This window comes from Enhydra lutris, unplaced genomic scaffold (assembly GCF_002288905.1).
Source record: "Enhydra lutris kenyoni isolate GAN:26980312 unplaced genomic scaffold, ASM228890v2 scaffoldscaffold3, whole genome shotgun sequence".
Lineage (NCBI taxonomy): Eukaryota > Metazoa > Chordata > Mammalia > Carnivora > Mustelidae > Enhydra > Enhydra lutris.
Genome location: NW_019154087.1, coordinates 64,029,443 through 64,045,930, shown reverse-complemented (window position 1 = coordinate 64,045,930; position 16,488 = coordinate 64,029,443). Strand labels below are relative to the sequence as shown.

At 33.9% G+C, this 16,488-nt stretch overlaps 1 protein-coding gene across 1 annotated transcript in view; it reads right to left on the bottom strand.

The window, feature by feature from the left end:
- LOC111153330 (LPS responsive beige-like anchor protein) overlaps positions 1 to 16,488 on the bottom strand; it is a 754,899-nt gene that overhangs the window by 162,331 nt on the left and 576,080 nt on the right. The window contains exons 45-46 of the mRNA XM_022512304.1: positions 8,510 to 8,650; positions 7,336 to 7,455 (exon numbers count right to left, since the gene is read on the bottom strand). Coding sequence (XP_022368012.1) covers positions 7,336 to 7,455; positions 8,510 to 8,650 — 261 coding nt within the window. The remainder of the gene's footprint in view (positions 1 to 7,335; positions 7,456 to 8,509; positions 8,651 to 16,488) is intronic.

Sequence of the window (16,488 nt, the reverse complement as noted above, 5' to 3'; positions counted from 1 at the left end):
CAAGATAAGACATAAAAAACAAATGAATATATTTATGTCAGATGGTGAGTAACATGAAAAAAATGAAACTGGAAGTGAGTAAAGGGCTGTGGTAAGGGATGTAATTTTAAATGGAGAGGACAGAGAAGTCCTTAATAAGAAGGTGACATTTGAACAAAGACTTGGAAAGAATGAAGGAATTAAGCTATCTAAAGGAATTTTTCAGGAAAAAGGAAAAATAAAAACATAAATCTGGGAGGTTTGTTAGGACTCTCTGGCATCCTTTGAGATACAAGTCCAGTCTCACTCTATTAAATGACTCACAACCTCACCTCTCCAGTCAGAATTATCTTATTATGCCACTTATCACTAAGTTGTATTAAAAATAGTTTTATATATACCTGTCTTTCTCATCAGAAAGTATGTGAAATAAAGTGCTATGTTTAAGTTACCCTTTGACTCCAAGTGCTGTCTAGTATATATTGCATAAATAATATATTAATATTATTAATTATTATTAATAAAATAATATATTGCATAAATAATATAATATATTGCATAAATAATCAATAAATGCTGACTTAGGTGTGTTTTTGAGGATTTTAGTTCAGTTGTCATAGGAAGTTTTTTGCCTGAAGGCAGGGAGCTAGATACTTATTTCCTAACTAAACCTGCTCTTCTGTATTCTCTCCACACATGTCCAAGTCGAATTTAATTTCTCCCTCTGTCTCTCATCTTACAAGACCAATCAATCACCAGATGTCAACAGTTCTTACCTTCTAAACACATATTAAATTCACCTATATTTTTCTTCTACCATTGCTACTACTGAGTTCAAGACTCCACTGTCTCTCTCGTCATTACTTTAACAGCTTCCTGATTGCTTCACTCTTGCTTATAGTGTACTGTATCTTCAAACACCAACCACAGTGTTCTCTCTTTTTTTTTTTTTAAGATTTTATTTATTTATTTGACAGAGAGAGATCACAAGCAGGCAGAGAGGCAGGTAGAGAGAGAGGAGGAAGCAGGCTCCCTGCTGAGCAGAGAGCCCGATGTGGGGCTTGAACCCAGGACCTGGGATCATGACCCGAGCCGAAGGCAGCGGCTTAACCCACTGAGCCACCCAGGCGCCCCCACAGTGTTCTCTCAAAACCACAAAATCTGCTCATATCTCTCTTCTCCCCCAACCCAATGTCTCCTTACTATCCCTAGATAAATTTCAACCTCCTTACCAAAACTTATATGGCCCCTCATGTTAGGCCTTGGATTTCCTCTCCTCTCTCTTCTCTTCATGCTATAACTAGGAGCCCACACAGCCTTAATTATACTGAACTGTTGGGACTGTTTTATTGTCAGTATCTCTTCTAAGGAGTAAGTTCATTAGAGGCAATGGCTGTGTCTTATTTGGTACTATATTACAACCAGGGCCTGACAATGTATAAATATAATTAAAATAAAAAGTTTAAAATTTATATTATCTCAGGACTCCCTCAAACTTTTTACTCAAATTTTACTAAAATTCCAGCATAGGTTATTTTAGTACTCTATTATTGTCCTAAATTCTGGGGTTCTGGTGAAGCATGGTTCTCCAATAATGTTCATTTTAGATCCATATACTATTGAGCTCCACTCTGAAATAATGAACCTAGGTGATATTTATGATTCCTTCCACTATTCAACCCTAAATATTAATAATTTCTATGGGAGAGAAGGAAAATAGTTTAAATTGAGCAAGTCTGATTATACTTAATCATTAAATTAAATGTATTGACACTAAGGTCCCTGAAATGAGTATGTTGCTTCAAGCCAGGGGAAAAATCAGTGACACGAACTACATAGAAAAGCTTAGATATTTATGTAATATTTAGATGTGATTACCTAGTCAAATTAATTCAAATTTTATGAGTCCATGATTGGCTTCACAAAATTTGGCCATAATAGTTCAGTAATCTATTTTGCACTTAAGTTTCTAAACTTAAGGTTGTTTATTATTTAGAGAAAGAGGATGCACACGGGCTAGCACACAAGGGTGGGGGGTGGAGGGGTGAGAGGTGCAGTGCAGGGCAGAAGGAAAGGGAGAGAGAAGCTTAAGCAGGCTCTATCCCCGAGGCAGGGCCTGACCTGGGCTTGATCTCCCAACCCTGAGATCATGACTTGAGAGAAAATCAAGAGGTGGATACTTAATTGACTAAGCCATCCAGGTACCCCTTAAGTGAGTTTTTTAAGACTTGGAACACAAAATCTGCTGGGGATTTTTAAAGTATTATTTATCACAATGATGATTCACCAACCCAATTTTAGCACATCCTATTTCAATCTTCAAGAATACCTATTATTGCTACTACCTATCAATATTTAAATGAAATACTACATCAGAAATATTGTCCTAGGGGCGCCTGGGTGGCTCAGTGGGTTAAGCCGCTGCCTTCGGCTCAGGTCATGATCTCAGGTCCCTGGGATCGAGTCCCACGTCGGGCTCTCTGCTCAGCAGGGAGCCTGCTTCCCTCTCTCTCCCTCCCTCTCTCTGCCTGCCTCTACATCTACTTGTGATCTCTCTCTGTCAAATAAATAAATAAAATCTTTAAAAAAAAAATATTGTCCTAAGCATACATGGCTTGATAGGAGCCATTAGCTACAAGTGGCTATTGAACACTTGAAATGTGGCAAGTCTAAATAGAGACGTGTTATTATAAATATACAATACATACCAGATCTCAAAAACAGTATGAAAAAAGAATGCAATATATCTAAGTAATAACTTTATATTGGTTACATGTTGAAATAACAATATTTTGGATAACAAAATTAATTTCACATGGCTCTTTTCACATTTTAAAATGTGACCATAAGAAAATTTAAAAAATTACACATGTGTCTGGCAATTGTGGCTTGCATTATTTTTTAAGCCCACTTTTTAAAAAAAAAATATTTATTTTAAAGAGAGAGAGAACAAGAAAGAGTGCAGGGGGAGGAACAAAGGGAGAGGGAGAGAGAAATCAAGCAAACTCCAGGCTGAGCATGGAGCCCAAAGTGGGGCTCTATTTCACAACCATAAGATTAGGACCTGACCTGAAACCAGGAGTCAGATGCTCAACTGACTGCTCCACCCAGGCACCCCAAACAGCAGTAAGCCTGCTTAAAGAACTGATCAACACTTCTGACAGCTTATCCAGACAGAATGAAAAGCATCATTGAGGGTCATATCTGAAATGAAGCCACCGGTGATACACAAAAATATAAAATTAAATGATCCCTAGAACTCTAAAATGGTAAGTCATGCTAAAATTTAAAGACTGCTTTAGTAAAATGTAATAAAGTCTTTTTCTTTCCTGAAAAAATCATATTTTTAATTCTATTTCATAGGGATAACCATTATTTTTTAGTAAGTTATTCTCTGAGTATTAGCAGAAAGCAAGAATTAGGGTTTCTAAGATATATTAAAGTTCCCCTTCAGTGTAAAAAGAGTTAAGTACTAAAAATGTTATCATGTTATTATTTTCCCTGAAAAATTAATCTTCTATCTACTTCAAAACACTTCATTTTTTTAAAGACTTTTTTTGAAAGATTTTATTTATTTGACAGAGAATGCATAAGCAGGGGGAGCGGCAGAGGGAGAGAGAGAAGCAGACTCCCTGCTAAGCAAGGAGCCAGATGGGGGGCTTGATTACAGGACCTTGGGACCATGACCTGAGCGGAAGGCAGACACTTAGCCAACTGAGCCACCCAGGCACCCCTAAAGATTTTATCTTTAAGTGATCTCTACACCCAAAGTGGGGCTCAAACTTACAACCCTGAGATAAAGAGTTGCATGCTCTACTGACTGAGCCAGCCAGGCACCCCACAACACTTCATTTTTGTAAAATGTTAGGAAAATATTTTAGAAAATGCATATCATATTCATCAAGCAACCTTGCTTTATTTATTTATTATATATTTAAAATACACTCAATAAAGTGATTCTCACCACCCATATTTCACTATCCTCAGTGTACTGATAACATCTTTCTTATTATTTCCAGAAACTTCAACAAGACAATACAAAAAGAGATCAGACTATAATTAATATGACTCCATCTGAAATGCAATGTTGTATCTCAATGAAATACTTATACTACTATGATGACTTAAAATGTGCTTTCTTATACATTTATTCTTATACATTATATTACTATAATAACTTTAATGTGTTTTCTAAGGTGTTCAAATGTAACACTTTTAAAAAGGCAGGATACAAGAAAAGAAGCAAGATTAAATACCTCCTCAGTTTTACAAGGACCATCTAGCCATGTGTAAGAAGGCTCTTTAAATAGCATCTGGAACCATGTATTACATACTTTCCAAAGTACTTGAAAAGTTGTAAGGACTAAATTAGTTAGTTATCAATATAAAAAATGTAATTTATCAATGTTCTACCTACCCTACAGATATTTTGTGGTTAAAAAAAAAAAAAAGGAGAATATACTTATTGGTTATAAGAGCAAGTAGGTTTTAGCAAATAGTCCTAAAGAAAATTTCTGTGCCTCTGAACATAATTAAATAAAATTCATAAATGAAACTATATTTTTATTCAGACCAAATCAACTTGATACTTAGAATTTTAAAATTTTTTTTTAACTTTTTCCTTAATCCTGTACTCTACTTCTTCATATAGATGTTTTATATAACACTGCCAGAAAGCCAGAAATTAAGTAGCACAATAGCAAGAACTGAAATTCTATATTTGCCTAGTAGCTGGAGCTTTTTTATTAAAGTCTGCTGGGGCATTCAAAAGAATGTTAGATGAATTTAAGTCTTTATTACTTGTGAAGGAATGAGAAAATTAGAAAGAAAGGTAAAGAAGTTCCTCTGGGTTTTAGTTTTTATTTTTTAATGTTGCAGCTGTTTTGTGTGCGTTTTTAATTTTTTTCCAAGTAGTGTATTTTAAGGTAAGTGTTTGGGAAAATTGAACCAGACTTGTGCTAACTGAAGAATCTTGAGAGAAAAAAGGCTAAGATTCAGAGGAAAAGAGATGACAGAACTACAAGGATCTATCATCTGCACTTCTTGTCTAACAAAGCATTAAGAAGAAATGTCTAGTACTCAGAGGTAGAAAGTTGAAGATATACACTATCTGCTTATTATGGAACAGAAAAAAATAATCTTCAAATTCATAATTTTATTTTTGTTCTTGTTGTTTTTTTTTGTTTCTTTGTTTATTGTTTTCAATTTCAAGTACCGAACTTAAGTACAGAGTTATAACTTGGTCTTGAGGTGCTTAACAAATGAAAGAATTAACAAATTTTTTAAAAATCACGTTTTCAATTTGACAACAAAAAAGTCAGACTTATCACTGTTTTCATATATCTATATCCCTTATTACGTCTCAAAAGAGTTAAGTAATTCAATAGTTTTAAGATTAGAAGAATTCAAAAATAATTATTAAATCTATTAGCTACTATGATTTACTGTTATCTAATTACCCATTTTTAAAGTAAGCTCTAGGCCCAAAGTGGGGCTTGAACTCAGAGCCCTCAGATCAAGAGTCACATGTTCACGGTTGCCAAACTGTGGAAAGAACCAAGATGCCCTTCAACGGACGAATGGATAAGGAAGATGTGGTTCATATACACTATGGAGTATTATGCCTCCATCAGAAAGGATGAATACCCAACTTTTGTAGCAACATGGACAGGACTGGAAGAGATTATGCTGAGTGAAATAAGTCAAGCAGAGAGAGTCAATTATCATATGGTTTCACTTATTTGTGGAGCATAACAAATAGCATGGAGGACAAGGGGAGTTAGAGAGGAGAAGGGAGTTGGGGGAAGTTGGAAGGGGAGGTGAACCATGAGAGACTATGGACTCTGAAAAACAATCTGAGGGTTTTGAAGGGGCGGGGTGTGGGAGGTTGGGGGAACCAGGTGGTGGGTATTAGGGAGGGCACAGATTGCATGGAGCACTGGGTGTGGTGCAAAAACAATGAATACTGTTATGCTGAAAATAAAAAAAATTTAAAAAATTAAAAAAAGAGTCACATGTTCTACCGATTGACCCACCCAGGAGCCCTCTACTGATGACTCTTAAAGAATATGATATATAATTTCAAGAGTATCTCAGAATACATTATTTGCAATATGAAAAAAACCCTATAGATGTCCCAACATAAAAAGTTATTCTGCATATGATGTAATCTTCTTCAATAAAATACCTTTGATATAAGCAATGTTATGCTCTATTGTAAGACATAGCATGTGAATACATTTTATAGTCTGCAAAGTATCACACCTAAAAGATATAATTATTATATTAAAGTTTTTAAAGGTACTCTATAGTAACATAAACATTAGTAATGTAACTTTTCTTCTTTTAAACCCCAATATTTCTTATATGGTGCCTATCATTTTCTTCCATATAGTATAAATATTTATAGAAGTCATATTTCTTTATGAGATGATAAGGAATTTCACATCCATAGGCGTATCTCATTATATTCAAGAGCATCTAACACAGTACCTAGCAGAAAGAGACAGTATGTCGTGAAAATAAAATACTTCTGAGGGTGGAAGCAAAGATCTAGTAGGGATTAGGTTAGCTATTGTTTTTTATTTTTTTACAGTAGTGAACATACGTATATATAGGAGAACTCTTCTTTTCCCTCAGTAAAAGTGCAACCAAGCAGAGTCAGGTATGAATTTAGAATTCACAGCAAGTTAAAGATGATTACCTTATGCAAAGAGACATGGGATCTTTAAAATAAAATGAAGCAAAATAAAATTAAATAAATTTAAAGGCTGAGAGTCTTCTCACAGCATTTTTGACTGTATTAATTTTATTTATTGAGTTTGCAATGACATTGAGCATGCTACCTTACATTCATACTACTCTATTTTTCCTTTAAAAATATTCCAAGGAGGGGGACGCCTGGGTGGCTCAGTTGGTTAAGCAGCTGCCTTCGGCTCAGGTCATGATCCCAGCGTCCTGGGATCGAGTCCCACATCGGGCTCCTTGCTCATCAGGGAGCCTGCTTCTCCCTCTGCCTCTGCCTGCCATTCTGTCTGCCTGTGCTTGCTCTCTCTCCCTCTCTCTCTCTGACAAAAAAAAAAAAAAAAAAAAAAAATTCCAAGGAGGAAAAAAAACAACCATTCTATAACTAAAGAGAAAGAGACAGGGAGACATATGACAGGTAGAAACAGACAAAGAACAGAGAGGCAGAGACAGACAGATTCTGTACAGTGGTTCTTGGCCATTTAATTAAAGCCTCAGCCTTTGAGGCTTCTCTTTAGTAAACAGTGCTACCCTGCAAGAGAGAAATTGTCAACATTCATTCAACAAAGAACACAATGGTTTTGGTAACTTTAAAGTGAAACATTTCTGTACCTTAATATCAGATGTATCACGCTGACAGTTTCGCCAAGCTCTGGAAATTGATGAAAAAGTTCGATCTGCATGATCAAATTTACCCCCTTGCAAATTGAGGAAATAAGTTGTGAAAGGTTCCTAAAAAATAAGCAATTAAAAAAATCCATGTTTCCTCATGTATAAAAATATGGTTTTTTAAATAAATCATTATATTTAAATACTTTAATGAATAATAGACATTAGCCAGCTAAATACAAACTAGGTACAGAATGGAAATTATATATAAATTATTATATTAATATTTTTAAATTATTGTTGTTTCAGAAGAAATGTTTCCAAAATTTGGCATTTGCAACATTTTTCAGACTCTCTCCCTTTTCAAGAACAATTTATTAATAAAATTCAAACATAAATTATATTGTATTTTCTTCATAGTATAGGGAAATAGTCTAATATGTAATATTCCCATTGTTATGGCTCAATATTTAATTTATGATTAACAAAAGAAAAATGTTTGGAAGATTTAAAAGCCTCCTCTTAGTTAAAGAACACTTAAACACATATTAGTAGATAATTGCTTGAAATTAGCTAAGCACTATAAATTACTTCTAGGATTTATGTCTGCCTGTACTCTACTAACAAGCTTTAATTAATGATGTGCTGCTAATGCTTTCCCAAAGAAATTACTTTCTAGTAGATGAATCACCTTTCAATTTTACAGAAACATTTCTTGTTTAACCAATATATTATCAATACACAGTAGCCTCGGTGTAATCTACAAACATACCTTATTCCATTTGCGGCAACTGAAGTTTCTAAAATATATGAATATATACTATCTTAACAAAATCTTATTTAATTGTAACATAATAACCTATGTTACAATTAAATAACCTATGTTATTCAAAGTAACCTATGTTACAATTTAGGATCTGATGAGATATCAACCCTTTGAAGAGGCACATTTAAGAAAAGTACATACTAATTCCAGGTGAAATATTTTTAAGGCTATTCTATAGTAACATGTTATCAAATACATACCAAATGGGATAAAGAGATATTTATAATTAGAGATTTAACCACTGAAAAAAAATTTAGCGCTTAAAAAAGATGCTGACAACTTTCAATCATTGCATATTCTCCACAACATTGAATTTAGTTATTGACGGTTTATTACTCAAGTTGAACTTACTATTCTTAGCAGCCATGCAAGAACAAAACTTGCAGTTGAGTAATGAGTACCATAGTGGAACTTTGGAACTTGATCATCTTCCCATGATTCATAACGCTCTGCAAAGAATGCTGCTCTTTTTGGATTCAAAGCTCCTATTGGCTGCCAGTGTGGAAGAAAAACAAAACAAAACAAGAACACATAAATGTAATCAACTTTTATTTCTTTCTTCAAATGTCATCCTATCAGCAAGTGTGAAAGTCAATTTAAATATACACATACACTCCACTGAAGCTAAAACATGGTGCTTACATTCAGAAAGTGGATGGAAAAAATTTTTTTCCAATGCAGATTAAACATGCACATGTAAGTGGAGGGAGAAACCTGTCATTTCTGTGAGTCTAGTTTCTGTTGAATACAGGTTTTTTAATCAGACCATAACAAGTATTTTCATAAAGACAATTAAATGAAGTGAATATTAGCTACATAATACTTTGGAAAACACTTATAAAATCCTGTTTGGGTCATCAGAAGCAAGAACCAGAAAGAGAATCTTGATGTTAGAGAGTTAATTTACAATAGCTTCTGAAAAGAGGATGAAACAAAACTGGAAGGGAATGCAGAGTGCAAGGAACAGAAGGAGTGAAAAGGGGTTAAGTGTAAATCTAGAAATTTGTACAAGTATGGATAAAAGCAGAATTTAGAGGATAAAAACTTCCCTGCCTGAAATCAATCAATCAAGTTTATATGTGTGTGTGGGGGGGGGTTATAATAATAGAAGGCAGATAACAAGCTTATACCAGAAAACGATACATTAGAGCAGAGGGCTGAAAAGCAGTACAGCGAAGTGTTGTGGAATGTGGGCTCACTGGAATAGTAATAATACGCAGTCTGAAGGTTGTTTTGGAAAATAAAATGAGTAATTACATGTAAAGTCCTACCAACCATGCCTGACAACATTCAATGAATGCCTATTACTTTTAAGATTATCTTTCAGAATTGCGGTCAAGTTTGAATAAAACAATAGCCTGTAAAACCCTTAGAATATTACTTGGCATAAGATATGAGCTAAATAAATGTTGGCTGGTATTACTATTATTGCTGCACCTGTTGTGATTTAAGGGATACATGAATTTCATTAAAAAGCGTGCAAAATTTTTTGTGATTATGCACATGTACATTTTCTTAAGGAAGACATACAGAGTATTAAGATTCTCAAAGGAGTCTGAGGCCTCCAAGAATTTTAAAAACCACCTGCTTTAAGTATTAACTCATTCTCATAAAACATTCTGATCTCTAGAAAATCTCTATTCCTTATTTGAAATATAATTACCATTTCACTAAAAAAAAAAAAAGCTGACTTTCTTAAATGAGCACTTAGGAGTTAGTCACTTCATTTAAAAGACAAAGAAAATATCTTAAATATCTTCTTATTTATAGGGGGTATGTTAACCTGAAATAAATAACAAATGTGGGTTTTAAAATAGATGTTTTCTGAAATATTCTGTTAAAAATGAAGCAAAGTTAAACTAGTTTTTAAACTGCTTTTCATGTTAATCTGTGATTTAAAGCAACATCTTAAATTCATCATTTTCACTATCTTTCTTAAATTAATTGTTAACTATTTTTTTTAAAGATTTTATTTATTTATTTGATAGAGAGAGATCACAAGTAGAGAGGCAGGCAGAGAGAGAGGGGGAAGCAGGCTCCCTGCTGAGCAGAGAGAATCGATCCCAGGACCCTGAGATCATGACCCGAGCCGAAGGCAGAGGCTTTAACCCACTGAGCCACCCAGGAGCCCCAATTGTTAACTATTTTTGAAAACTATCTTTAGCACTGTCCCCTTTCTATAGCTTGGTTTGAATCAACATTTTATATTGTCATTTTTTTTAACTTTACAAGCAAATTCTTAAAAATCTTTTATCGATTACTATTTTAGATCAGTATCTCAGTATACTAATTTAAAACGCCATCTTTTAAAGCATTAGTTTCTGTACAGAAGAATTAAATCTGATTTACTAAATTTATGACAGTTAAGAATGGAAGTGACTCCAAGAAATCTTTGTTACAGAATCAATTTGGAATGTGTTTAAATGTATTTTAGCTGTTGTCCCTAAACACTGAGCCATACAAAAGGAAAGAGCGAAGGAATAAAATAATTGAAGACAAATTATGTGAATTAAAAATAGAATCAATGCTCCTTTTGTATAGTTCTGCAGCATATTAAGTATTCACTTTATCTGCTCCTATTTTTATTACTCTCAAAATGAGTATACCTCCAAAATCAATAGTTACAGAATCACGTTTCTTGAATATAATGCTAAAACCAATTAGGATTGATTTCACTAGCAACCGAGAAAAAAATGGCATCATGCAGAGATCCATATAGGCAGAACCCACAGTATTGATTCTAGCTGTTATTGTTACAGTTGGTTTCTGAAGCTTGCTACAGGACAGCTATCAAGACGTGCCACATTTATTTGTAAGCATATAAAAAAGAAGTCCCCAAATAAAAGAAGGTTAAAAAAAAAAAAAAAACAGTGGAGCTGTGCAATGACAATGATACACTATCAGCTTACTCAGAGAAGTTACAGTGGGAATACACACATTGAATTATACATTACGTGAAAGCACTGATTTATTGTGGTAATAACATCCACCTCATTAAAAGATTCTGCTTTGCTGCAGTTGGAAGGCTACATATTGTTTACTGCTATAAATTAATGGCAGTGCAAAGAAGACTGTGGAACCGTCCTAACAATAGATCTGTAATGACAGTGCTGTATATCACAGCTTCCTCAGCAGCTTCATAATAAAATGGAGACAATGTATTGAGCTAATACATTCTACCATGCTGGCCCATATTTTTCTGACAACTGCTTTAAAAGATGAGCTGAATTCAACTATGTTATAAAGCTGCAAAACATTTAACTAAGCAAGAGTCAGTCATACACCAAAGTGCTTCATAGCATTTTTAAAAGATTGTCTAAATCAGCATTCCAAGATGTTTATTCATCTCTGCAAAAGAACTAAAAGTAAATGCTGATGGCTTCTCTTACTTATACAGTATATTAAGAGTAACAATTGGAGGGCAATTCAGGAGGATGCCCAGCAATATCTTCTACAGGGAGTTCTTTGTACAATTTAACTAGAAAAGCTTGACAGATTTTTTTTTTTTTTTTTTTTTTTTTTTACATCAGCAAACTGATTAAAGGAAGAAGAGCAAAAATACTGGTCATTTAAAATGGTCATAACTTCCTGAAAAAAATCAATAAAAAATAGGTATTGATTAGAGAGGTGCAATTCAAGGTCAGAACAAGGTAAAAATAAATAGCTCTAGGATACAGAAAAGTAATTTTAAAAATTACAAAAAGCTAACAAATAATATTATATAAGTTTTTTTAAATTTACAGAATAAAACTTGAATCACAACAAAATTAAAAAGTCATTCAAATAAAATAGAATGACTTAAAAATTAGAGTATCAGGACTAGTAACAGAAGCATTATGTTTGTAAAAAAATGGAAATAAGAACTTAGATTGAAGTAGGAAAAGACAAATAAAAGAAAAAAGGAACACCAAAACTCTTGAAAATTTATAAATAGGAAAAAAAAATCACTATTCCTAGTACATTCTTATCTCAGAAATAGCAAAACTGACAACTGTGGTAGGGTGATAAATATTCTGTTGCAGAATACTAATACCTTCCAGAACATGATATGCAAAACAAAACTTTCTAAATCAGGTTTCTTAAGAGTATTGCAATAAAAAAACATCTTTTTATTACCTTCTCTGAGAAGTAATTTTGCTAAATAGTAGAGAAACAAAAATACTGTGTGTGAAATGCCCAGCTCAGTGCTTGGCACACAATAAATTATTCATGATAATATTTATTACTATTTTGCAGCTTATTTGATGAACAATATTTAAGGAAAAATTATTAAATAAGCCTGATGAAATTAGTAGTCTTAGAAAAGAATGTAATTAAACACCATGATCTTCTAATGGTGCATACAGTACTGTGCATTACCTGTCAGAAGCCTCACAGTACAAAGTAGTCCCAATAAACTGAATTACCCTTCCTCAAGAAAATAACCAAAAGCAAAATTACTTTTAAAAGTCCAAAGGGCATCCAAATATTACTATGAAAAGCATATGAAATGTCAAGCGAATTACAACTATCTTCTACTACATCAATTAAAAACAAACAGCTTTGGATTCACAGACCCCTTCAAAGGCACATAACAACTAGTAATCTAATTACTAGTAAAAGTTGGATGTAAAAAGAAATGGCTTTTATAGCATTGATACATTACAATTTTTTTTTCTTTTTTAAATTTTAGGAACTCTTATCTGAAGTTATTTAATTAATACCCCCAGCACACACTTTGCAGTTTATAAGACATTATTAAACATTCTCACGGTAAATATGTGAGCTAGCAATCCCTGTTTTCAAAATGAAGAAGTATTTTGAGTAACCTAGTTCAAAGTCAACATAAATTTAGGAGACACAAATTCAGCACTCAAAAATCCAGTCTTGGGGTCATTTTATCCATCTAAAACTGTTGTATTAATTACAAATTGTTTTTTCTAATTTCAACAATGTCTTATATTTTCATTTTTCAAATACAATATTTATTTAATAGGTTGGCATAAAGACTAATAATATATGTAAAGTGCTTAGCAGAGATCCTGGCACAAAGAAAGTACTTCACAATCGTAGCTGCCATCAATATTATTGTACCTGTTATTACCACCATGACTGACATAAATCCTTCTTCCTTTTGAGATTTATATATGAACTGTTCTAATTTATACCAACTTTTCAGAAGTGAAGTTCCTAAATGATGGACCATGATTATAGTTACTAAGAAGAAAGCCAAAGGAAATTTGCAAGGAATCTCACAAATTCAACAAAGCAGAGCTTTGCTTGAGTTAACAAATTTCTCTTTTAAAACCCAAGTCTCAAAAGTTTTTTTTTTTTTTTTTACATCTTTCCGTGAAGGCCTTCTTTAGAAAATCATTAGATCCAAACATCTTGGGGATGAGATGCAGAAGAGAAGATTGAAGAAAAAGTAAATGATCATTCTGGTGCATAAAATACAGAAATAGGGCCTTTTGAAGGATAGGGTATCATAAAAGATACATTTTGTGGTTATAAGGGAGTGGTGAAGAGATGTCAAAACTAAAAGGGGGCTCAGGAAGGGGAGGTAAAAGAACACAACAATTTTTAGGATCTTGCTTAGGATCTAGATGACTAACCTAAAGCTATCTCCAATGTCATCTTCATTTGGTATGATTAGGAAACTGGAAACCTCTTTTAATTCTATGACTACACATAAAGCCTATCCTACAGCATTTAAGAGGTCATGTGCAAGAGACATTTTATATTATTTTTTTCCCTGTAAGTAGTATAGGCCTATAGACACTGAAAGAGGGCCACTGCAAAATAAGGGATAAAAACTAGCAAGGAAAATATAACAAGATGGTTGAACTCCATGTTACAGAAATCCAATGTTGTATGTTATAAAAATGCCAGATTAAAGGACGGAATATTAATTAAACAAAAGGTATCTAATATTCATGAATGGATTAAACCAAAAAACTTCAAATTCAGAGGATGAAAGGGAATGGATTATTGGCAAATGTGATTATCATTAAAGATGATAATTTCTGATTACAGAATAGTGATCTGGTTTGGAAGATTACAAGAAATAAATAACATACAGATTAAAGGGTCCACTCTATCTGATGACAATGTTACTATGTATTGGATTTAAGTGAAGGTTCTAAGACTCTGACATAAATTACTTCATATTCTCATCAACCCCTTAATATATAAACCTATTAGCATTACTAATTTTTGGCAAAGAAATTGAGTCAGAGAAGTTAAATGACAATTAATGACTCGTACCTAAACCAGTGGCGTGGGCAAAATTTAGAACCAACTTTATAACTAAATTGACCAGCAAATCCTAGAATGATTTGGGTTGTGTGGATTGATAAAAATGCTGATGCTGATTGTGCAAAGTCATTAGAATCCTTTAGTGGGAGGTTGAGCTTAAATATCCTTTTGAAAATGTGCTAGTTACATTTTTATCCCTACTTATCTAAAGTGTATGAGTATCACTTTAGCAGAAGGTCTCATATCTGAACAAAAAAAAAAAAAAAATATCTTGCTTGGGGACACCGAAAGATGCTTTGCAAAAACAGCTTTATAAAAAAAGGTGAACAAAAAGGAAAATATTGTCCCCAAAGTTCATGGTTTTACTTTTCTCTTAACTTCTATATTTATACATCCATATTCATGAACCCAGTAAGAGCCTTTAAAATTCTCTGTGCTGCTAAAGCTTTTTAAAGAAGCCAATGAATTTTATTCCGTTTTTCCACCACCTGCCTTCTTCCCCACCGCCAAGAGAAGAAAATAAACGGATAGCCTCTGTCATTTAAGCAATGTTGCCACTGTTAGGGGGTGCAGTACTATTTTGTGTCAGTTGTAGCAGCTCTTTTATCTAAATGACAAGTATAACAAACAGCTGATCAGCATTTTTACTCAACCTTGGCTTTTAGGGTATTTTGTCATATGCTATATATGGCTGAAATGGTTTGGCACTTATCTTCACACACTCTACATTTTATTTAATATTGTCAAGAAAAAAATTTCATTGGCACACTACTGTGGCTTTTAGAGTTAACAAATAAGCACTTTTGTTTTCAAGTACCAGAGCAGTTTTTAATCCCTTGAAAACACACTTTCTTGCAGGTGGTGTTAAACATATACCTACTATACTATTTCAATTTAACAAACACGGCCTGGGAAAAAGTAAGTATTCCATTTTACTTATCGTGCCTATGTAGAAGCTAAATCATTTCAAATGCTCACAATGGTAGATTTAGTAGCCTCTGCAGTTCTATGTTATTCAGCCACAGCTCATATTACATGATTTTTACTACAGGTTTTTACCTGAATTTGAGAAAGGCACAGAAATTGATTAAAATAATCTGATAATCCAATGGCAATGTTAAACTAAAATGCCTGGAAGGAAACCCTCCCCCCACCACCAAAAAAAAAACAAAACACCAATTTTAACAATCCAAGGCCAAAGGAAAAAAAAATATTTTAAGTAATTATGAAAACGATATACACCTAAGAGGCCCAAGGCTGATATAATAAAACCTATTCATTTTCAGATAGATTCATCTCACCACTCAAAGAAACAGTTAAAACCATTAACATCAGGCGTTCCATTCCAAGATGATGACATAAGAGGTTCCTGAGCTCATTTCCTCCGATGGATAAACTAAATCTACAGTTACACATGTATCAGTTCCCTCTTGAAGAAATCCTATAACTAGCAGAGCTACATTATCAGACAACAAGAAAATATGCACATAGTAACAAGTAAAGGCTGTGACACACTCTTGCCATAAATCCCACCTCCAACATAGTAGCATCCAATTGAGAAGGAACTCAAAACTCACAACTTCTTGAAGAGTGAAGATTTTTGGACCCAACATCCAGCACCCCAATTAAGACTTCCACCTGTGAGAGAGGCCCTCCAGAACACCTAGCTCTGAAAGCCAATGATGCTCACATCCATGAGACCATAAGACAATAGCAAAACAAAACCAAAATCGCACAGTTCTACACTAGCTCAGGAGACTCAGCTTAACTATCCCCCAGTGCTCAGTGCTGAGACAGCAGATAGAAATGCCAGTCTCCCAGTCCTTCCTTGAAAGAGGTCTAGTTGCACATCTTAAAAGCTGCAGCCTGAGTGTCAGGATCCTAACTTAACACACATCTAAGAAGTGCAATCCTCCCCTGCTACCAGAAAAGCCAGCAGACACCACCTCTGCATTTTCCCTGTAGCCCTCTCCAAATCACCAATATCTCCCTGGAAAGAGCTTGTGCACAGGCCTGGCACTTCTGCTTTCATGGCTGCCACCTAGAAGATGGACCCCTTGGTCACCCAGTTCTCATGACCATTGGGGCTTCTGTTC